Here is a 22,695-nt window from a genome sequence, read left to right on the forward strand (position 1 = left end):
ACGTTGTTGTCTTTTGTCTCAAATTTGGAAAATACCTCTTACAATTTCTTTTAGTTAATTGATCAAAGTGAAATTAAAAGAGCTTTTATTAAATAATGAATGAACATTTGCAGCTTCAGGAGGTTGTGTGAGGAAACCGGGTACCCTGCCATGCCTGCTGGGTTAATAACAGGGCCCGGCCGGTGACGGAGCGCTGGCAGGATGCCGCTGGGCTGAAACGCTGTGTCATTAGCTCCCGGAGGTGATGAATAGCCTGTGGTCAGGAGCCTGTGCTCCCGGCTTCCCTCTAAAAACCACAGAATTTGCTCTTTTATCCTTCGTAGTTGGGCTTTGAGATACAAGATATTGTTGTACGTGTTTCATACAGGTTCATATATGTCATTTTCTTCACATAATAAACAAACTCCGTTGCTATTTTCTAATTTATGCCGGGATAAAACAGTCTAACCTTAATGAAGGTTATGGTTTTCAGTTTTTGTGGGAAGGATTTATGAGAGTTGCCGATTCACTTTGGAGGCTTCACTGTTTTGTGGCATTACTCTTGAGAGGTATTTTTGTTATTACTTCACAAGATGTGTCAGTTAAGTCTATTTTTTAGGGTGCCTTTATATCGTCTGTCCGTCAAGAAAAATTCATAGAAGTTAGACTAATTTTGGGCATTTCTTCTTATTTTTAATTTTGATCAATGAACATAATCCCTGTCAAATATACTAAAATAGAAAACATGTTTGACCTCAGATCGAGAGGTTAAGTCAAATATAGAACTCCTTTTAAGATAATACGAATGCTGGCAAACTCTGTTTTACCTCAACAACTATTCGATGGATTGCCATAACATTTTTTTACAGACATAGATGTTTCTCTGAGTGTTAGCATTTATCTCAAATCAGTGTTGTACCTACTTATCTCATGCATCTGCTAGTATGACTCTACACTTGATTTAATTATATCTTCTCCTAAGGAAGATTTTGGGTTGAGCCTATCATTTTCGCTCCTAAAATAATCACGACAACCAAATCCCTCTGCTTTATGGCAAAGCTAATCCTTGCATGTAATGTGTCTGTATTGGTACACTTTATCAATAACTAAACAGCATTACAATTACAACCTTGAATCTGTCACTTCACTTGCCTGCATATCAATACGTGTGAAGTACACCCACACTAGTTGCTCCTGCGATAGAAATTGCACAAAGATGTGAAGCGTGTGACCTTTTATCATTAGGATACATCATTCTGGGGAGATCAGTGGAGTGAATCAACACAGAATATGACTTCCAGTATATAATTGCTCTGACTATTAAAGGTTAAATGTTTGTGAAATTGGAAACTGGTTAGGAGAAAATAACATTTGAGTCGCTTCTTTTGCTGCGTTTACAATAGCAACACTTTATTGATCTTTATGTGTGTCAAATGATACTTGTGATAATAATATCATCCTGTGTTTCCCTTTATCTCGATAGACATGTCCAAATACTTCCACTTCTCATTGCGGTCTGCCGCCTCACTCTGGCCTTCCCCACCCAAACCTCATCAGCATTCGGTATGTCCGCATTTTCCCATTACCTCTTACTGTTAGCGTTTATGCAAATTGCGCTATAAGCAAAGAACAAGAAGGTGCATTTAAAAGTAAGATCGCCATTCTAACGTGCCACTCTTTTCTGCTCGCTTTCTATCTTTTTTTGTTTTTGTTTTTGCAGATGATGTCCGTCAGCTCCAGGTGAAAATCCCGCACTCGGGTCCTGTTTCCGCCCCGCTCGGCAGCTCCGTCTCCATCCCATGCTTGGTCTACCGGTCCTCTTCCTCCCCCGTTGCACCGCGGGTCAAGTGGACCGTGGTGTCCGATGGTGTGGAGACACAAATCCTGGTGGCGCGGGGTGAAAGAGTGAAGGTCAATGAGGCCTACCGAGACCGCGCCGCATGGCTCAACTACACGTCCTCCCCCGATGATTTGTCGCTGTGGTTGGGGGACCTGCGCTCCAGTGACTCGGGCCACTACCGCTGTGAGGTGCAGCAGGGCCTAGAGGACGCCAGCGACCTCGTACAGCTCAAGGTCAAAGGTAACTAAGTGAAACACATGGATCCATTGGGATGAATAATAAGGTGTACGGGATACAACATGTAATGGAGATAATGGGATCTGCTTTGATTGAAATCTTCTTATTACAAAGCAGTTTCATTACATTTGTATAATCGTCCCCATTGTACATTTACCGGTAATACAATATTGGTAAAGGAGCATTTTGTATAGTTTGAATTGAGATGTGTGCTTATTTGTGTGTGTTTAGGTGTTGTATTCCACTACAGGGATGCGCTGGGTCGCTACGCGTTTTCCTTCCATCGCGCGCAGGGTGCTTGTGAGGCCATCGGGGCACAAATTGCGACTCCTGACCAGCTGCTGGCGGCTTATTACGATGGCTACGAGCAGTGTGATGCAGGCTGGCTGGCAGACCAGTCTGTCAGGTATCTCATCGACTCTCAGCTCAAACCTGTGCTTTGCCGTGATGCCTGCGCTGCTTTGTTTAATGAAAAACATTCTAAGCCTTTCATTCACTTTCACCCAAAATTCAACATGAATTATCCTTTGTGTACATGTAAAGTATACAGGATCTCATCTAGAATTTAAATCCCAGTTTACAAAGTTTAAGGGGTAACGTTTTCGTGACTTCTGGCAGGTACCCAATCCAAGTGCCCCGTGAAGGTTGTTATGGAGACATGGATGGCCAACCAGGCGTCAGAAACTATGGGACAATGGATCAAGAGGATCTTTATGATGTTTACTGTTATGTCGAGGAAACTGACGGTATAATTAAGATACATATTTCTATGACTAAATCAGACATTCTAGATTTCTAGGCCAATTCAGTGTCTAGAATGGATCGGACGGTATTTATTTAAACAGTGTAAGTAATGTCTACATGTCAAATATTTTGTGTTTTTAGGAGAGGTCTTCCATGACTCCGTCCCGCAGCAGTTGTCATTCGATGAAGCGCAGTCTTACTGCAGAGCAGCTGGAGCAGAGTTAGCTACAACAGCACAGCTTTACTTGGCGTGGAGTGAAGGTCTGGACCGTTGCAGTCCTGGCTGGCTGTCCGATGGCAGCGTGCGCTACCCCATCATAGCTCCTAGAGAGCGCTGCGGAGGGCCTCAACCGGGCGTCAAAGCCCTCTACCGCTTCAGCAACCAAACTGGCTTCCCACATCCATCCAGTCTTCATGACGTGTATTGTTTCAGACGTGAGTATTGAAATTGGATAAGCATGCAAAAAACAGAGATACATGTAAATGTTAGGTATTTACAATGTATGTTTCATTTTAGCTTTAACAGATGACAGATCAAAGAATTAAGTATATTTCTCTAATCCCGTTTTGAATCACTAATCTATTCTCTACAGATAATAGAAGTAGTCCCACCGACTTTCCCATGGACAATGGGTCCACAGGGCAGGAGGACATTAGACAAGATGTTGTTATTCTCATGGAAACCGATCAAGAGCTGCAAATAAACCAACATGTAGAACAGGGGGAGCTCAAAGCTCAACAGGTGCTTGAATCCTTTCCCCTTTTCTCCTCAAAGGAAAACCTGGTAGACATGCACCCAACAGTTGTATCAGACACAACAAGGTCCCTTATAAACACCACACCTACCTTGGAACTCCTCCATGCAATGAATGAAACGTCATCTCCTACTGAAGATAGCTCCCCACATCATACAGCCCTGATGAACACCACTTACAGCACCACAGAGACCTACGATTCACTAGATAACGTGTCATCACTGCCCAGTGTTTACAATGAGACAGATTCCCACTCCAACTTCACCTTTCACCAATCTGAGCCTGAGGATTTGCCCCAAATGCAAGAGACCAACGTGGATTTTAACCGATCGCAAGCCGATTATCAGCCAGACGGTAATCATACTCAAGAGGTGAGTCTCTGGGAGGTGACCTCTATGACCCTTGACCCCAATGTTGAGGTGAAGCTGGAGGAGGAAACAGTAGAAAATCCGGTGCAGGTGTTTCTCTCAACTCAGGCCTCAAAAGAAGAAGAACTTGTTACACAGCCACCACAAACGACTAAATCTACCGTCACGGAGCTAACCTCATTGTGGGCTCGTCTGGATGGATCTGGAGATGTTTCTCAAGGTTTGTTTTGTATATACATTTGAGTTTTTCTTACAGAAGAACATGCATACATATATTGGATGAACCGTTTAACATTTTGGAAAATACACTTATTTATACTCTTAAGAAGTGGATGAGAAGATTAACATTTCTTATCCTATATCTCATTTTTGGTGAGCATGAGGTTCATCAGTGGACAGATTAGTTTAACATAAAAACAGCAGGCTGGCAGCCAGGCATCGTTTTTTGGGCAGGTAAAAAAAAGGGTATTTCCCAAAATGAACAAACTCTTCCCTTAATAGTACTTACCGCACTAAAAATGGGTTGTGCTCTTTTCTAGAACGTGACCTTGAGATGGAGGCAGTCAGCTTAATCCACGCATCAGATTCTTCTACTTCCGGCTTCACTGCTCCTGCATCACCTTCTAGTTCAGCTGGCAGTGCTTCTATTGAGCCTCGAACAGCATTCTCTGAATCGACCCTTCCCCCTGATCCCACCACAGTGGGCTTGGATATCTTCTCCACGGCATCACACTTGTGGGAGTCCCCCATCTCTACACAGGAGGGAAGTTCAAGCTTAGAAATTGAAGACACAGTTACTTTGGAAAGCAAAGAAAAACAGCCACACCCTACAATGTCTGAAGACAACCTCGTTTCTGCAGTAAGTTTAGTTACCACTGAGTCTCCAGAGGGGTCGAACGCCTCTCTGTTGCCTACTGATTCCTTCAAAGCACGATATCAAACATCAGGTTACAGAGTGTATTTAGACAGTAAGACCACTGGGTATGAAGAGGCAAGTGGACATGAACTTGCTACAGTTACTGCGATCCTTGGTGAAGACATTACACTTGCTCCAACCAATGAAGAGGACGTCAATGCTACACTTGAAGAAGAAATGAAAGTTTCCCCAACTCTTGAAGAGGAAATCTATTTGGCCCCTGCTTTTGCCCTTGAAGAAGAAGCTAAATCCTCTCCAACCCCTGAAAAAGAAGCTGACGTTTCTGCAGGCCTTATAAAAGAAGTTAACGTCTCCCAAACCCTTGAAGAAAACAACAACACTGTTCCAACTCTTGGAGAAGAAGCTAGTGTTGCCCCAACCCTCAAGGAAGGAGAGAGCTCTGCCCCAAACCTTGAAGAAGAACCTAGTTTTGCCCCAACCCTTGAAAAGGAAGCTTTTATTGCCCCAACCCTCAAGGAAGGAGAGAGCTCTGCCCCAACCCTTGATGTAGAAGCTAACGTTGCCCCAAACCTTGAAGAAGTACCTAGTTTTGCCCCAACCCTTGACGAGGAAACTTTTGTTGCCACAACCCTCAAGGAAGGAGAGAGCTCTGCCCCAACCCTTAAAGTAGAAGCCTTTGTTGCCCCAACCCTTGAAGAGGAAGCTTTTGTTGCCCCAACCCTTGAAGCAGAAGCTAATGTTGCCCCAACCCTCAAGGAACAAGAGAGCTCTGCCCCAACCCTTAAAGTAGAAGCCTTTGTTGCCCCAACCCTTGAAGAGGAAGCTTTTGTTGCCCCAACCCTTGAAGCAGAAGCTAATGTTGCCCCAACCCTCAAGGAACAAGAGAGCTCTGCCCCAACCCTTAAAACAGAAGCTAAAGAAAACAACAACACTGTTCCAACTCATGGAGACGAAGCTAGTGTTGCCTCAACCCTTGAAGAAGAAGCTAATGTTGCCCCATCCCTCAAGGAAGAGGAGACCTCTACCCCAACCCTTGAAGAAGAAGCTAATGTTGCCCCATCCCTCAAGGAAGAGGAGACCTCTACCCCAACCCTTGAAGAAGAAGCTAATGTTGCCCCATCCCTCAAGGAAGAGGAGACCTCTACCCCAACCCTTGAAGAAGAAGCTAAGGTTGCCCCATCCCTCAAGGACGAAGAAACCTCTGCCCCAACCATTCAAGAAGAAGAGAGTGTTGCCCCAACCCTAAAAGAAAAAGACAGCTTTGCCCCAAATCTTGAAGAAGAATCTGACGTTGCCCTGATCTTTGAGGAGGACTTTACTGTCTTTCCAATTGAGTCCCAAACACCAAACTGGGCTCCGCTGACCACCACAACAGGGCCCCAAGAGTCTCTGAATGATCTGAATAAAGAGTCCAGCAGAATGAACTTCCCCATCACCTCCACAGCAGCTCCAGAGTCTTCCTCGAGGACAAAGCCCCCTGCTGCTACCAGGAAGTCCACCACACACTGGTCCAGACACACTTGGAGCCCCACCACTTCAACAGCAAACATGTTCCACAAGACGGCTGAGCCCTGGAAGGTGGCAACGTTCATACCACTAGTGGATCAAGGTCTGGTGGATGTTGAGTTTAGTCTCACCCAGCCGCCCACCACTCTTATTTTGCCCAATGAGAGGGCAGCTGTAGGCGGTACATGGAGAGCTTCAGGTAATGTTAAAGTCACTCTCATCAGCCTAACCGTCCTCCTCTTGCTGCTCGACGCAATGACGCACTAAAATCCCTGATCTGTCCTCAACCTGCCTTTGCTCCATTTTCTGTGAAACACCTCCCCTCCTTTTTTCCAATGACTTCCTACGTTTGTGTCACTTGTTGTCTCAGAAAGCCCACTCACCCTTCTGACTCCTCCCGCTTCACCTTTAAAAGCTCCTCACTTCCCTCCCTGTTATCTCCCCTTTGAGATACTCACACTGGGACAGCTCCCATTTGACTGTTGTCAACACTCCTCTCTTGTTGTGCATGATGTTTTCTTACTCCTCCAGATATTGACTTCTGTGAAGTACTGTAATATACTGATATGTTCCTGGGCGTTTCAGTACTTCTTCTGCAGTGATTTTCTGCAAGAGGGATGGTTTTGGTTATTGCATTAGTAACGTTTTTCTCAGTATCTTGATTAGTATTTTATTTGCAAGTAATAAATCAATGCACCACGTGCAAATTATTCTCTTTCTAGTTACTTTGTTCTCACTTATTTGCAGTAGGCTTTTGCAATAATCTGTAAGAAACTTTTCTCTGCAATGTAACAACAATTATGTTTACTGCAACAGCATTGATCAATGCAACAGCAATAATGGCTTATATTTAATTCATGACTGCACATTAAGTGTTGAAACTTATCTTTCCTCAGATTTTTAGACGTGTACTGCTATTTTAAACAGCAAAGGTTATTAGATTTTTAAGCACAAATGTTCTCTGTTGTTGAGTGGTAGCATTTAGAAATGTTGCTGAAGTCATGTTTTATTGTGTAGTTTTTCAGGATTCGTACTGTACCGTGTGGTGTAAGAATGCTAAAAAGTATGTGTGTTCTTTTGTCTCACCATCAGTTGATAAATCGGTTCTCAAAAGTTTTAGTCAACTGTAAACCGTTTTATTTGTTCCTACTAGTGTTGCATTGGGTCTAAGCCAATGTCTTAGAACGTAGTTATGCACAATAAGAACGTAAAGGTAAGTCCATTTTCTTTCACTAAGTCAAATGTTTTGACTCAAAGTTAGCCTTCACTTTTCACATTTGGGACACGGCATGCAGAGCTAGTGGAGATAAGTTTATTAACAGGCAAAGGACAGAAAAGGGTGTGTTTTTTAATTAGTGATTAAATATTGGACTATTTGTGTTAATGAGCGACTGGTGACTCAGCACGGTAAGACAGTGGGAAAGCCGACAATCATTTATCCAGTAATTGAAATGACTTGCCTCACATAAATTAGCGACGGGCCATTAATTTTTGTGTAATGTTTGAGAAAATTAATTAACACCCAGAAATCTTGCAGACATTTTAGCAGAGAGGTCTTAGAGTTTCACAGAGGATCTTGTTGCTGTGCAAAAAGAATCAAGGTAGAGAGGCCAACTGAGTCACAGCGCAATGTTTGAATGTTGTTATACTTAACCGCGGTTGTGTATTTTTCTGCAAAACTGAGGGTTTTACTTTGAATTCACATGATTCTCTTTTGACTGTGTAAAACAGTTATTACCTTCCACATACACACAGAATGACCCAATGAAAAGGTTTAAGAGTGCAATATAATTACAGACACCACTGAGCTTGTTTATAGGTTGTCAAAGGAAGAAAATCATCCAAATCTAATTGTAAATGTTTGATTTCAGTTTGGACACAAATATCTCTATTTTACCTTCTTCACAGATGTAGAAACTTAAACTCCAAACAGTATTTTGCTTCGACTTTATACTACAAGGCTTCTTTTGAAACAACTGTCTTGTGGAAGCGTCTGTAGCTGAGAGATATTTCCTCTGTGAAGTTTAATCCTCCGTATAGAGGTTAGACAAAATAAATATACTGTTTGATTTATTCAAATGGATCGACAAAAAAACTTGATTAACGGACAAAATTCTCTTCATCTGCAATTCAATTTTTTTTCCGTATCATGGTTTGAAAACAATAACGGTCCAGTTCAAGCATTTTATAGCACACAAATGCAAAGTGTAAAACAAAGGTTAATACGGAACAGCCTATGGGAATTTCAGGGTAGATGATGAGTGAAAAAACACTGGAGAGACCCAACAACACCGTACACAAGTGTTGATTGATTGTATTAAGTGATTTTGTGAATCAAGCATGAAAAAAGAAGACGACAGGTATCAGAGAGATACTAAAGAAGACAGAAGACCTGAGTACTTTGACCTTGTGTGACACAGATGTTTGTCCTCTGCTGGCAGTTGTCTCCCGGTGCTTCAACATATCCTTTTAATGGCCTTTAGTGTGACACAAGTATCATTAGATTGGCTCCTCTTTTGATGCATCTTTTTTCATCCTGATAATTATACTTTAACACAATAACACAATAACAGGTAATGGAATACTTAAATAATACTGTGAGTATTTTCTGCAGTGTAATAACCTAAAGTTGTCTCTCTTGTTGCAGATGCCTGTGTGATCGACCCCTGTCACAATGGAGGCACCTGCACTGACCAGAACGGGCAGATTCAGTGTCTCTGTTTGCCGTCATATGCAGGAGACTTCTGTCAGACCGGTGAGCGCTCTGCTCTCCCGCTGTGGAACTTGTTTCTGTTGTTTGAAGACCTGAATACTGCGTGGTGTACAACCTGTTACGGTTTCTTGTCTCTTCTGTCTCCTCCTCGGTGCTGTTTGCAGACCTGGAGCGATGTGAGCCCGGCTGGGACAAGTTCCAGGGTTTCTGCTACCAACACTTCAGCAGGCGCCTGAGCTGGGAGGTGGCAGAGCAGCACTGCCGCATGCTGGGAGCTCATCTTGTGTCCATCATCACCCCTGAGGAGCAGAGTTACATCAACAGTATGTTCATGTCCAAGACACTGCTTTGTCCTATGCAACTGTGTTTTGAGGGCTCAATATAACTGGTTCGTTTTCCTCCCAAGACAATTACAAAGAATACCAGTGGACCGGTTTGAATGATAAAACCATCGAGGGTGATTTCCGCTGGTCTGATGGCAACGTGATGGTGAGCAGTATGAGAACCCACCGGTGTGACTGACCTAAAACAAATAATTCCACTCGTATGTGTGAGGACCGAACAATTTGCTGTCCAAAACAGGTTTAATATTTAAATGAAATCAAAAATGTTAAAAGGAGTTTCCATATTTATTTAACACCTCAAGTAAAACTACGTACACAACTAAGAATTTCCAAAAGTGTTGAGCTATGTCTTTAAGGAAGCGTAGTAGAAGCTATTTTCAATAGATACTTATATTGTCTGTATGTTACAATTTTCCTTTTTTTCCATTATTTGTGTGCCATCTTGATACAACCCTTGTATCTCACTTTCTCTTCAATTTTAAGATTCGGGAAAACAGTGAAGGCCGACTGATGGTTTAATGCCAAAAAAGTGTTATTCTAAGATTATGTGTAATTTTCTTCATAGAAAATAAGGAAATAACTGCGAAGAACCATTTTATAAACCATTTTATAATTGTGAATTTACTTCTCCATCTTCTGATTACTATCATTTATTATTATTACTCTTGTATATCCAACGTTTCATTGTTTTCATGCTCACAGCTGTATGAGAACTGGTACATAGGGCAGCCAGACAGCTATTTCCTGTCTGGTGAAGACTGCGTGGTGATGGTGTGGCACGATGAAGGCCGATGGAGTGATGTTCCCTGCAACTACCACCTTGCTTATACCTGCAAGAAAGGAACCTGTGAGTAATACCAATCAGACAGTTAGAGCTCCTCTTTAATGGTTTTGGCTCCCTCTTGAGGATGTTTTGGGCTGTTACAGCATCATACATCAGCCCTAACGAGGACCCAACCTGCCTCAACTCTTCCAACAGCCTCCTGCGGTCCACCACCCAGAGTCCGAAACGCCTCAATCTTTGGAAAAGGCCGACAGAGATACGAGACCAACGCAGTTGTGCGCTATCACTGCGCCCAGGGTTTCCAGCAGAGACTAACTCCTCTGATCAGGTGTCTGTCTGGAGGCAGGTGGGAGAGGCCCCAGGTTCTGTGCATCCCTGGTAAGACGAATGATTATCGTAACCCTGACAGGTTAAACTATTTCTGGGAAACGTATTGAGATTCTGATGCTGTTACAGTAGAGTTCTCTTCCTGTACAATAAGTCTGATAGGAAGTTACACGGTGACTGTGACGCTGCTGATACATATAATCTGACAAAATTCTGGTGGTATACAAATTTTTCACATCAAATATCAGTGCGTCAAACGTTAAGTATCATATTCCTGTGTACCTCAGAGCTTTCCTTTTGATCAAAAACAGTTCAAATCAGCGAGCCGCACTTGTTTTTGTGACATTTTCCTTCCTCGCCATGCACATGAGCACTGCGGTGGATCTAGAAGGACGTCCTTCATTTTACTGAACAAAGGATCCCATACTAGACTTCTTGAAATGCGAATTCACACACAGCTAAAATAATGCTGTCTAAGTAAATCCTGCTGTATGTATTAGGAAAATATATAAATCTGTATGTGGGAGCCGCTTCTCAAGATCTCCATCTTCAGGAGGAATAAATAGGCTCGGGGCAGAGTACACACAGCTGATACCCAAAGAGCAGGTATCTGTATCAGGACTTAACAAGTGCCGGTTTATTATGTTGAAAATAATAATAATTGGACAACAATTCCTGATCAGCCTTCATAAATTATCTTTCAGAGGACGGTGGCCCAAACCAACACTCTGAAGTGACGTCAGAGACCAACGACAACTCTGCAGCCGTCGAAGATGAGTTCGATCCCACTACAGAGACGCTCCAGTACTGGGAAATCAAGTTTTAAATGTCCATGCAATGCTTTCCTTACTGGTCTTTCCTCTTAAATTCATTTTTTTAACGTGACAAGGAGCGAGGAATCAAATGCTTTTACCAATGAGCGCTTAAAAAGGGGACAATATGAACTGCAGACTCATGTAGATACAAACTGAAGCTTCCTCTCACAAAGAAGCCCGCGGCACCTTTTCTTTTGATGGAGGTAAACATTCCTACTTTTAGAATATTGTCTACTGTACCGTGGTTTAATGTAATGCCATAGAGTTTGAAATAGTTCAAAGTATAAAGACAAAGTACAGTAAATCTTCAAATGACGGTCGGCTCCAATTCTCCGGTTCACGTTGTTTGTTATGGAATCTTTTTACAAACATGGTGCTATGCTTCATTAGGAACTTTATTCTCCCAACAGAGATGTTTCTCCTGCTTTCTCTGAGAATCTAATATTTTCAAAGCACAAAGTTGATTATACAGTATTCAAGTACTGTACATACTGTGCAGTAATCCCAGGTGTGAAAGTGAATTTATTCACTTTCACACCTGGGATTACTGCTGCCCGCGTTCTCCTCAGACAAACCTTTTATTTCCAGCAGACACAGTTTTGTTCATCAGCTTTATGTTGTAATAAAGTTTTGTAGAACAGAGAAAAGAATAAATCCTTCTCATATTTTACCCATTGTACTGTGTGCGAGCTTCCTTTCATAGTCATCCGACACTCTCATAACTAAGAAAATAGGATATACTTTATATACATTTCTTTACTAATAGAAGGAGTCTGTTGTATCTAACTCTGTAAGAGTTAATGTGGCACCTAATGAGGATTTTGGTGAAATTCTATCAGAAGTGTTTACGGTCTTATATGCAATACAATTCATATATGAACTAGATTCTGCCCCTGGCGCAACTTACTCATATACTGTAGTAAAGATTAAAGGAAGCTTATACTTCGTTATTTATACGTGACTTTACATTTTTAATCTACACAACTTTTCATTTGCAATTATTGCATTTATCTGACAGCATTAGTTATTGCTTTTCGATTAAGATTATCCACATTATGTCAAACATATGGTTAGTTTATACAGTATGCATTGTTTTAGAAGAACCCAATAGTACATGCATTTGTTCGCTTGATAACAATTGATTCTGCTTAAACACTAATGAAGAACAATGCATTTACTCAATGTCACTCTTTGAGTGGGGTGTAATGAGTATGTCTACTTTTGCCGTTAATACTCATTTTTGTTTTGCATTTTAGTTTTGAATGGAGGAGATGGACTTCTAACAGTTTTTTTCCGAACTATTTTAAACCATCATAGTAATTCTTAATGTCACTAATTTATTTATTTATGCTTTTCAGATGATACAATTTCTATAAACTACTCAGTCATGTTGTATTATACAATCAGCAACTCAGCATCAGTTGTATTATGTATCAGCAACTCCAAACAGGGAACAAACAAAGGTAAAAAAAAAACCTTTGTGATCATTCTGTAACTGCATTAAAATTTGAAAAACTGAAAAACTATTACCCTAATTTGGTAAATAATACGTGTAGTTGTCATTTTAATGAATATTTTGATTCTGATGAGGATTTTAAATGTCTGAGCATCAAGGAACAACAATAACAAAAATGTGTCAGGTGATCAACGTGAACGTGAGCACGTGTGAGCCGTAAGCAGCAGAAAAGATTCGTCACAGTTCTGTCACCCAGACCAGAAATTGGGGAAAAATCACTTTTTGTGGCCCAAACAATGTCAAAATGACCGTATATAAGTACCTTGCATTATTTTAACTCTGTTTAAATGAAAAGTTTAGGGTCCCGTCAAATTAACCTTGCAGTGCTCGTGCATGTGAAAGCTGAAGAAACGGTCATTCTGCCACCAGGTGGCCTCCGCTGTCCACGATTTGTTGCATCTGCAGGAAACTGATGGCAAAACGTCAGGGAACAGTTTGTTTGTTTTAGAATCTGAGCCCTGACTGAACATTTCGATCACTGACAGGTTAAGAGAAGAAACATATGAAGGTGTTACTGAGAAGTGTGTGGCGGATACATGTTCGCCACCTCTGTTTCTTCAGTACTATACTAGCATTATTATTCTTGTGCATTATGTATTATTAAGGGACACAATCAGGTTAGTACAAATGCCAACCCTTTGCTCTACATATTTCCCAACTTCCTTTCTGAATAGTTCTAAACTCCATTTATTAAATATAGGGGTTGTTTTTTGGTCAGCGGAGGAAATCAATGAGATAATTGGGGGGTGCATGAGAATAATCTGTCGGGTAACACAAAGATGAGCAACATACATTGCTCCATTTGATTGTAGATTTCAGTATTTGTAATATTCGTGATTGCAAGGGCTTTGGAGATATATTTCTTGTCTCAAACTGAGCGAGATTGTATTATTACGCCTGGTGCAGTGGTGAAGAAGTCTTTAATGTATTTACCTAGTAGTTGGAACAAAAAAAGTACTAATTATGCAGAAATTTCAACATCAGAATAAATTATTTCCAGATGAATAATACATAAAGAAAATCAATAAATCAGCTATAGTTTAAGTCATTAAACTATTGTGGCGAAGTAAAAGTAGCTGAAAATGGAAAATGTTTGAGTTTCTCAGAATTGAATGAGGGCAGTTCTGTAGGAAATATCCTGGGTTTTCTTCCATCACTGCTTTGGTGTAATATTGTAATCATCTAATAGGATCAGGATCAGCTTTAGACCGGCCAAAAGCCTTCCCATCGTTAAAATGGTGTTTGTGCACTTGCCGTAGTGCAGAATTCCAAAACATGAGAGCGGTTTCACATGATGGCTTAATGGCACATTCCCAGCAATGTGCCATTAAGCAAGGCTTCTCCCCTAAAATGGACCCCCATTAGTGCTGGTCATTGGCCAAAAATACAGGATTATAGATGCTCCAGGCACCCTGGTGTGCAGTATATGTGTGCAACCTTTCTTCCTTCGGGTCCAGTGCAATTAAAAAAGACTGATCCACATTTTGAACCTGATCAGAGGGTAAAGGTGAATTCATGAAGCTGGGCGGATGCTCACAGAGGTGTTGGAGCCGCACCCCCCGTTCTCAGGCCTTCAATAGCGTCACGCAGCTCAGGCTGAATGCAGAGGGTTGCTGTCCGTTCTCTTAGTCATAGAGCCGATAACACAGCCCCAGATGGGAGTGTATTGTGGCCTGTGACCCAGAGGTCACGGGGTCAGAGCAGAATGAACAGAGGCCAGTCGTTAAGGACTCCTCACGGAGTTCCTCTTTCTTCCAAAAGACGCGTGGCTCACTAATTGAGGGCCCACCTCTCAAGACCCCAAGTGTGAGGCCCTTGACACCCTGAAATGACCGGTGGTGTGAACTGCAGGGTGAGGAGTGAGGTGCAGGAAATGAAAAGGAGGGAGCAATGATTATGTTGTTAGACCAGCATCACCATTGAATTTTGTCATTATGGAGTATTTAATTAATGATTTTGTTTGATTTAATGGGTTGGTTTTAAAATGTCTTACCTATACTGATATATTTAGTCATACATGTATGTATATATATATATATATATATATACAGTCAGACACTTTTATTGATTATACTTTGGTGTCCGTTCATGGGTTTTTTTAACAGAAAAATGGCACCGAGTTGAGAAAATTTGCATTTTAACTTGAAATGTCATCCCAATGTTTAATTTCAATTTTCTTGAAAACGTCCGTCTATGTTTATTTAAATGAAGTGTGTTTTCCCGCCTAAAACAAACTTTTTCATAAAAGACCTTTTATCAACTGAAAAACAAAAACTTGTTAGTTTCTTGCACACGGTTCCATCTAAGGTCACCGTGCCCCGATATCGAGAGATTTCTATACAGGAACCGGACAAAGATGTTTGAATGAACATACTGTATGTTATAATTGGAATACAGTGCAACCCTTCACGAGATGTGTTAGACCGCACAATGAAGAGAGACAGCGGGGTGAGGGGACGTTGCAAAGGCGTGCCAAGTTGGCTGGGAACCTCGACAGTGAGCTTTACCCACAACCCTTCACCCCACCGCCAACGCTCACTGGGACACAAACAACCTTTGATGCTTCTCCCTCACTTGTGATTAAGACAAAACACAAAGTGTTTCGTGGTTTTGGGGTCCCGACTTCCTTCCTGGTCTTACTACATGCGACATGCAGGTATACGCTGGCTGGTTGTTTGTGCGGCTTTAGGGATTCTACACAGACGCAGGAGGAGTGGATTTTGAGAAAACGCGTGTTGTTTACTTTAAAATATTTAACCCAGTGATTTAATGGTGGAATAAGTTATTCTACTGTTCACCAGCTTCTCCACAAAAACTGTAATTAGAAAAGAGAGCAAACACGATATGCAGTTTATTTTGCTGCGTTTTCTCCTTCATCATTTGTAATATCAGATATTGTAAATCATTAATATACGTACTTCTGCTCCCCTTCTACCTTTTGCACAGTTTTTTGTTGTTTTTTAAATTACATTATTTCTTGAATCAGGTTCAGTCTGTAGTATCCTGTAATAGCTGCTCTAGACAGCTATAATGATACTGTACACATGGAAAATCTCATCATTATATATCAGCTGAGGGAAGGAAACATTTCATTCTCGTCACTTTATGGAACCATAAAACCATCTCACAACACCAAATACCTCATGTTGTTGTGATGAAGAGTACAGATCCTCGTATCCATTTCATACGCACACTGTTTATACAATTGGGAGTGCTGTGTTTAAAAAGTGAGTGCATGTGGAAGCTGCAGCAGCTGTATCGGTTTCTCAGCGTGACAGAAAGTGTGGGCTGCCTGCAGCGCGGCAGCTCAGCTTTCAGATCAGCTCCACTGATATAATGGGTTCTTTAATCCGAGCCAATTAGACCCACAGGGCACGGGGAGTGGCTGTTTTCACACTGCAGCAATTTGCACTGGGGGGTGGGAGGACTGATCGACAGGCGGCCGTGTGAAAACAGAGAGACAAATAGGTTATAATTTGAACCCACGGAGAGGCAATATGGAGGACGCAGCCTGCATGGGAAACTGTCTGTGGGAGTGTACTCATTCAGGAGCAGGTGATCAAAAACCAATGAGATCAGTGAACCACTTGGACCATTAAAACAAAAAATAATGCATATTGCAAAGAATCGGCCATGTATGTTCTCATGTCATGAGTTCCACATGTGTGTGTTGAGACAATAAGCAGTGAACATTTGGATGTGTTAATGGGCTGAAAGCAATGTGGACAATGAGGGTTTTCTTATATAATATTAGGAAACAAGGTTCTTCTACATCTCTTAAAATGTTTTCATCACCCCTCAGCTTCACCTGACTGCAGGTTGCAGGTCGGTAAACTCTTGCTTGAAATGTTAGGAGTTAAGCTCAAGTCCTTAATATTTTTGTTATTGTTACTGTTTCAGATACTATTGAAGGTCTTTACTTGGATTACGAATTTTCTATTAAAGCAGAAAACCAAGTAGAATTACTCTGCCATGAACTACAGCATTTCTTTTAATATATATATATATATATGAAAACCTCATAATCCTAGTAGTGACATTTTACTGCCATTTGGTGTCAGGAGTTGATTTGGAGACGGGTTCAACGTCTCGATGTCGGACCCTCCGCCCCTGATGCGCTGCAAAGCTCCAGCTGGGGGTGCTCTGAACCGGAGCTGTTCCAACTGTAAGACGGCATGAGAATTACCTCCTTTTAAATTTCCTGCCTCGGTTTCTGTCAGTGTGATGGGAATGTGGGCAGAACTCCTGGAGGATTATCGTTCAGTGCTCTTTGAGGCTGTGTTGTTCCTACAGCTGTTCCTCGACACTGAGTAGTCATCCATGTCGGGATGACATCACGTCAAACACTAACCCTCCCTAAACCGCCACTGTACTACTACGTCTCGTGTCAGTTTCAATCTATTTATTATTTTGTATTATCTGGACCCAAGAGTCAAGAAAGTTTGATTGACTTTATGGATGTACAGTAATTATATGTATTATATAAGGATACATCACAAATGTATAGTGGAAATAGCACTGAATGAAAATAAACAAGTGCAAGGTTTTTAAATACAAACATGGTTTTCTTTACACTTCTGCATAAAATGCAATGCATTCATTGGTTAAATAAAATATTTATTTCAAAAACACATTTAACAAAGTCAAATATGACCCAAAGCTTCTGCTGACATTTGGTTCATCATCACTTTCTCTTCCATCTCATTGACGGTTGCTAATTCCCATATTTTCCTGTCATTTTGAAAGACGTCCCCAAATTGATTTATTGGGAAACCCAAAGTCCTTCAGTTAAGTAGAGATGTCCATTAAATGTGAGATTGTGACACAAATAGTCTCTCCTCAGTGTTGCTTCTTGTGCCGCGCGGCGAGGCATTAGCATGTGAAAGCCCACCGTTCCTGTGAACTTATTTGACCTCCGACCTCCTCTCTGTGTCTAGCAGACAACAAATAGCTGCAGCTGCGATGGCGGGTTCCCAGTCGCCTCTCACCCACAGACTCCAGTTCAGATCGACCGGGCCCTGTCTGCTCAGAGGCAACAATGAGCAAGTAAGAAGAAGTGATTATTATAAGTGGTTCGGTCTTGTTTTGACCAGCAATGACTTATTGAGACGCATTCTTCATGGTCTTATATACTTCACATAGTTTAAACTTTTCAGAGGCCAGACAAGCGCGAGCGGAGACAGACATGCATACACAGTGCAGATTAAGAGCAGAAAGAACCCTTATTTCTGTAAAGTCAAGTCATGTTTGGTAACCTGCAGAGGGCGCTGTGTTAAAATGAGAGAAAAGATATGACAACTAATAAAACCGAGATCCATTTGAACCAAGCTTGTTGTACCTTGCTGGTAAATGCTTAAATGACAAAGTCACCCCGTGGGTTATTTTTGCTTAATAATAATGTTGGTTCAACATAATGTGGTCTAATTCAGTTGTTTAAGGAAAGAGTGGAAGAATTTTCACAAATCCAAAAGGTTTCCACTTTAGGTTCAGGCTCTCAGGAGGAATTTTTTGGCTTGTGCGTCAAAACAACGTGTGCTAACGACCCCTCGTCACTGTTTTCGTATTGTATGCATGTATATGCTGGTTGTCAATTTGAACAATACGAAGGGAGAAACAACGTGATCACTTTCACGGAATTAGTCGATTGTGTTCATCTGTTTTGGCGGGTTTCTTCAGCTGGGGAGAGAAAATTATTACACTTTTCTAAACACTCTCAGCCACATGTGCCAGACGTTTCTAAACACAGACCTGCACAGCCGAGACTCAGACATGCAAACGACACTTTCTCACACACACCCACAGTGACGCAGACAGGTTGAAGGGCCTCATCTCGCCTGCCTTTCTTCGCCTGTCTGCTCCATCTGACCCGGGCTTTTTATATGTCTAATTAAGTAGTCAGACCCTCCAGCATGCCATGACATACTCACGGCCGACTCCCAGCCATGTTTTGTGCCTGTGGCTTCGTCTGGACGGGTTGGTTTTATACAGCAATCTATAAGATATTGTTTTCCCTTCAAGCTCGACGCCCCACTGTCAACGGCGTGGAAGAGTCGAGGGATAATTCACAACATGTTCAATGGCACCCACTGGACTGTTTTTGTGGGAAACTAGCAAGTGGTTGACTTTTAGACAGAGGTGGAAAATATCGGACAATGTTCATTTGTGTGAAGAGGTTCAACTGGGAATTCCCATGCACAATATTTGTCACACATTTATGAGCAATACAATATGTGATACTGTGACAAAAAGGATAAAGTCAAGAGGTTCTTTTTTTAAAGTTCTCTGCACTATTTTGCACGTTTTGTAGGAATTAGCCATTGAGTTTGGCATGTGTGTGTGTGTGCGTGTGTGTGTGTGTGTGTGTGTGTGTGTGTGTGTGTGTGTGTGTCAGCTCACACGTGTTTCCACGGCTCGGTGTGTCTGGACGACACACTTAGTCCTGCTGTCTGTCCCTTCCACCCCTCCTGACTGAGTCACGACCTTAAAGCTCTCATCAAAAAGGAGGTCAAGAGGTTAAACTCCACCAACCAGCAGGTCAACAACCTCTTTACCCCCCCCCCCCTCCCCCTCATCCCTTGTTCTTACACGCCATTTCATGATAATTTGTATTTCACTAGAATTCCAACAGAAAGATCTTTCTACCCCACTGCTTTCATTGATTTCTATTGTTCCTACAGTGACTTAAAAATGTATGTTATTCCTATAAATGGTTAATGCATTGTTTATTAATCTAGTGGTTTTAACTTTCATTTAGCTGATTGATGTACAAATAATGTAATACTTCACAAAAAACTGAGACAAAAATCCAGCAGCCAGGTTTTTGTAAACCCCACGAATCATCCCACGACCCGTTAGCTTCACCTCTAATAATGTCTTGTATAATGTATGTATGTTTTGTTAATACTGACTTTTTCTTGTGGTGGAGTATTTCTACATGCTGATATTGGCACTTTAATAAGTACTTCATCCAAAACTAACTGTCCAGTTTTAGCAAGAATTAATGGTATGAGATCAATAGGCTGCGTCTCTGTAAAGATTAACTAGCATGATGCTACAGGTGTTTTTATGAGAAACCACTGCGGCCTGCGAGGACACACCACGGCAATCAGAGGGATCAAAGGTCAAGCAACTTTGGATTTTTAAAGGCCATCAAAGAGAGTCACACAGAGCGAAACACACGCATTCTAATTCAAAAGGTCAATTGTATGCGTGGTGGCGAGGTGGTGAATTAAGGCGGAAGTGACCATTGTCCGACTGCCCCGAGGTCAGATCTCTTCATGGCAAACTCATTTTTAACCTTTAACATGTGGAGGATTGTTAATCAATGAGGGGTGTAAGAGCTTTGTTTTTCTACCTTAATATAAACATGTTCTCAGCATTATGAGGATTAATGCAAAGAACAGCTCATGCTGTCTGCCTGGTGCTCTTTTTATTTCTCTGTCAAACCATAAACCTTCTGTCAGTTGGCACCTTTCGATAAAGGTATTTAAACAATAAATATGGTTCAGACATAAACATCTGTACATTAACTTTGGCAAAGTTATCATTTAAATCATACTTAATAAGAGAAGATTATTCAGTCTTTTCTTAGTCTTTTTTACTTTTCACAAATAAGTCGAAAAGTCAAAATTCTGAATTTATTTACCATTTTTTAGAAATAAAGAAGCACTGTTGTGACTTAGCTCTTTGTGTTTCTCATTATGTGATTTGATTTGCCTAAATTAAACAGGAATCTATTATCATCCATTTACGCCTAATTATACTGTATCGTAAAACTGAAGAAAGCGGTTACTTTGACAGATGTACAATGTGTACAAGTTATACCGGTATTTTGGTTTGTATCAAACATGTGAGGTGCAGTTCCAATTCCCATCGAAATTACATAACAGATTACATCTCCACAAATGTCATGAAACGGCATGAGTATTACTTCAATATCTAATGAACTTGTGCTTAGAGATGAAAAATCAATTGATTGGTATAAATTACCATAACGCTGGTCAGAAAATTACCATTTATGTTCACGGGTTTTTTTTCTACAAAAAAAATACAGAAAGTCCTGTAACTCTGAATATGCTGCATCCCAATAAAGTTGTGAATGAAATTTGCCCTTTTGAGGGATTTGAGGAATGAGGACATGAGACGATCATCTGAAGTGACCACTCAGATCGGTTTCCTCCCCGGGGAGTCTTCTGTGGGTTTCACCACAGGATCCTTTCACACGCATTTTGTATTCATCCCCTCATCACGCAGACGAGGATTTGCCGTTGAACTTGAACTCAGTTCCTTCACACCGCCTGATTTCACGGTGGCGGCCTCGAGCCTCCTCTCGCGCCTCCCCTGAAATACCCCCCCTCCGCCCCCCATGCTTGTCTTTGTTAAGCTGTCTTCCTTGACTTTCCGCATCCCCCGTCTGGCCCTCTGCAACCTCTCTTCCATTTCTGCCCCATGCCCTCCCTCGCAGCCATTCTTCACTCCTGGGTTGGGGGGCTCGGGGAGACGGCCCACTGGGACTCGCAATGCAGAATGCTAATCAGGCCCTCGGCGGCACTTCCCACGATTTTCCTCCCAGACGTGAGCTTTTGTTTTGCCATTGATTCCATTATAATCGGACGGTTCCCGTAACTTTCCTGCCGTCTGGAGGCCGGTCTGCGGCGCTGACTGCAGCAGAGGGCCCACCTGTCATGTGGCCCTTCTCACATTCAGGCAGGATCTTTTTTTTTGTTTTTTGTAAAACAAAAGAAATGACCACGTTTGAAAGATCTACAGTGTGACTTTTATTTACAAGAATTTACCCAATTTAATACACTGCTGGACAAAAAGCTTCCAAATCAAAATTTTCCACATGCTGTTTCTTGCAACGTGTTCGCATTCATCAGTTTAACCGTTTATTTATTCAGGGTACAGGAGATTAGTTTAGCATACATACTCTTTTAACACTTAAGAACAGCTGATACTAAATTAAACTAAGAGTAGAGTCAGAGTTTGTGTCAGTGCGTAGAAAATGATTGAAAATGGTCTTTAAGTCGCAGAAGTGTATAGGTGTTTTGATTTTTTGGGTGACATAACAGATTATTGCATGAGGCTTCAGCATTTACAGCAAATGATCTCCTGCGAAGGTTCGTGAATGGCTGTATGTATATTTCAAGGACATTCTGCGTGTCATGATAATGAATGTCTTTTTTTGTGCCGTTGGCTGCAAATACGTTTAGGCCACAAAACTACTTAAGAAAACATCATGGCGTGGCTGATAATAGGTACAGTACCAGTCAAAAGATTGGACACATCGCAATTATACTGTACGTACGGAGGACTCATCTCAACAATCACTTAACTTCAAAATAACTGGACAACACCTGGGAAAGTAACCTCTATTCCCGTTCTCTTTCTGTCCATACAGTGAGTAGAAGGAGATTGCTTTAACAAAAGCTCAAAAGAGACCAATATAATCAAGAACTTGAGCACTCGTGAGTTCAGCCATCAGCTTGCCTCTCCAGATGTTTCCAGCTGCTTGATGCAGCGCGGCAGCAGCTCGATCCACTGGCCTGCGTCTCCTTCAGAGCAGCTGTGCCACGCTGTCCCAGACGCAACACACCATCCAGATGTGACTGCGTGAGTGTACAGCGCGTGTAAACATTGATCAGTGATTGTGTTTAGTGTTCGCATGAACATTTGGTTCTCTGTTCACAGCCGGTGCGTTTTTAATAATGAGTGTGTAATAATAACGTAGAGCCCAATAAAGGCGGCTCACATTCAAACACTCTTTAAAATAGTCCAATGCAATTGGATAATGTGACGTCTGACTGCGAGCATCATCATCACCTGTATTCATCACATACAACACTGGTTGGATTTGAACAGATTTTGGGGCATGATGCATCATCGTTATC

General features: G+C 41.6%; 1 protein-coding gene across 1 annotated transcript in view; it reads left to right on the forward strand.

Annotated features, from left to right (window-relative positions):
* LOC120826564 (brevican core protein) overlaps window positions 1-11,959 on the forward strand; it is an 18,844-nt gene extending 6,885 nt beyond the window's left edge. Inside the window, exons 4-16 of the mRNA XM_040188970.2 lie at window positions 1,463-1,542; window positions 1,700-2,059; window positions 2,288-2,462; window positions 2,675-2,802; window positions 2,942-3,235; window positions 3,394-4,143; window positions 4,463-6,505; window positions 8,954-9,061; window positions 9,184-9,342; window positions 9,426-9,508; window positions 10,066-10,210; window positions 10,343-10,525; window positions 11,179-11,959. Coding sequence (XP_040044904.2) covers window positions 1,463-1,542; window positions 1,700-2,059; window positions 2,288-2,462; window positions 2,675-2,802; window positions 2,942-3,235; window positions 3,394-4,143; window positions 4,463-6,505; window positions 8,954-9,061; window positions 9,184-9,342; window positions 9,426-9,508; window positions 10,066-10,210; window positions 10,343-10,525; window positions 11,179-11,300 — 4,630 coding nt within the window. The 3' untranslated portion in view covers window positions 11,301-11,959. The remainder of the gene's footprint in view (window positions 1-1,462; window positions 1,543-1,699; window positions 2,060-2,287; window positions 2,463-2,674; window positions 2,803-2,941; window positions 3,236-3,393; window positions 4,144-4,462; window positions 6,506-8,953; window positions 9,062-9,183; window positions 9,343-9,425; window positions 9,509-10,065; window positions 10,211-10,342; window positions 10,526-11,178) is intronic.
* Window positions 11,960-22,695: the final 10,736 nt, after the last annotated feature.

The sequence above is a fragment of the Gasterosteus aculeatus genome, chromosome 10 (assembly GCF_964276395.1).
Source record: "Gasterosteus aculeatus chromosome 10, fGasAcu3.hap1.1, whole genome shotgun sequence".
Taxonomy (NCBI): Eukaryota; Metazoa; Chordata; class Actinopteri; order Perciformes; family Gasterosteidae; genus Gasterosteus; species Gasterosteus aculeatus.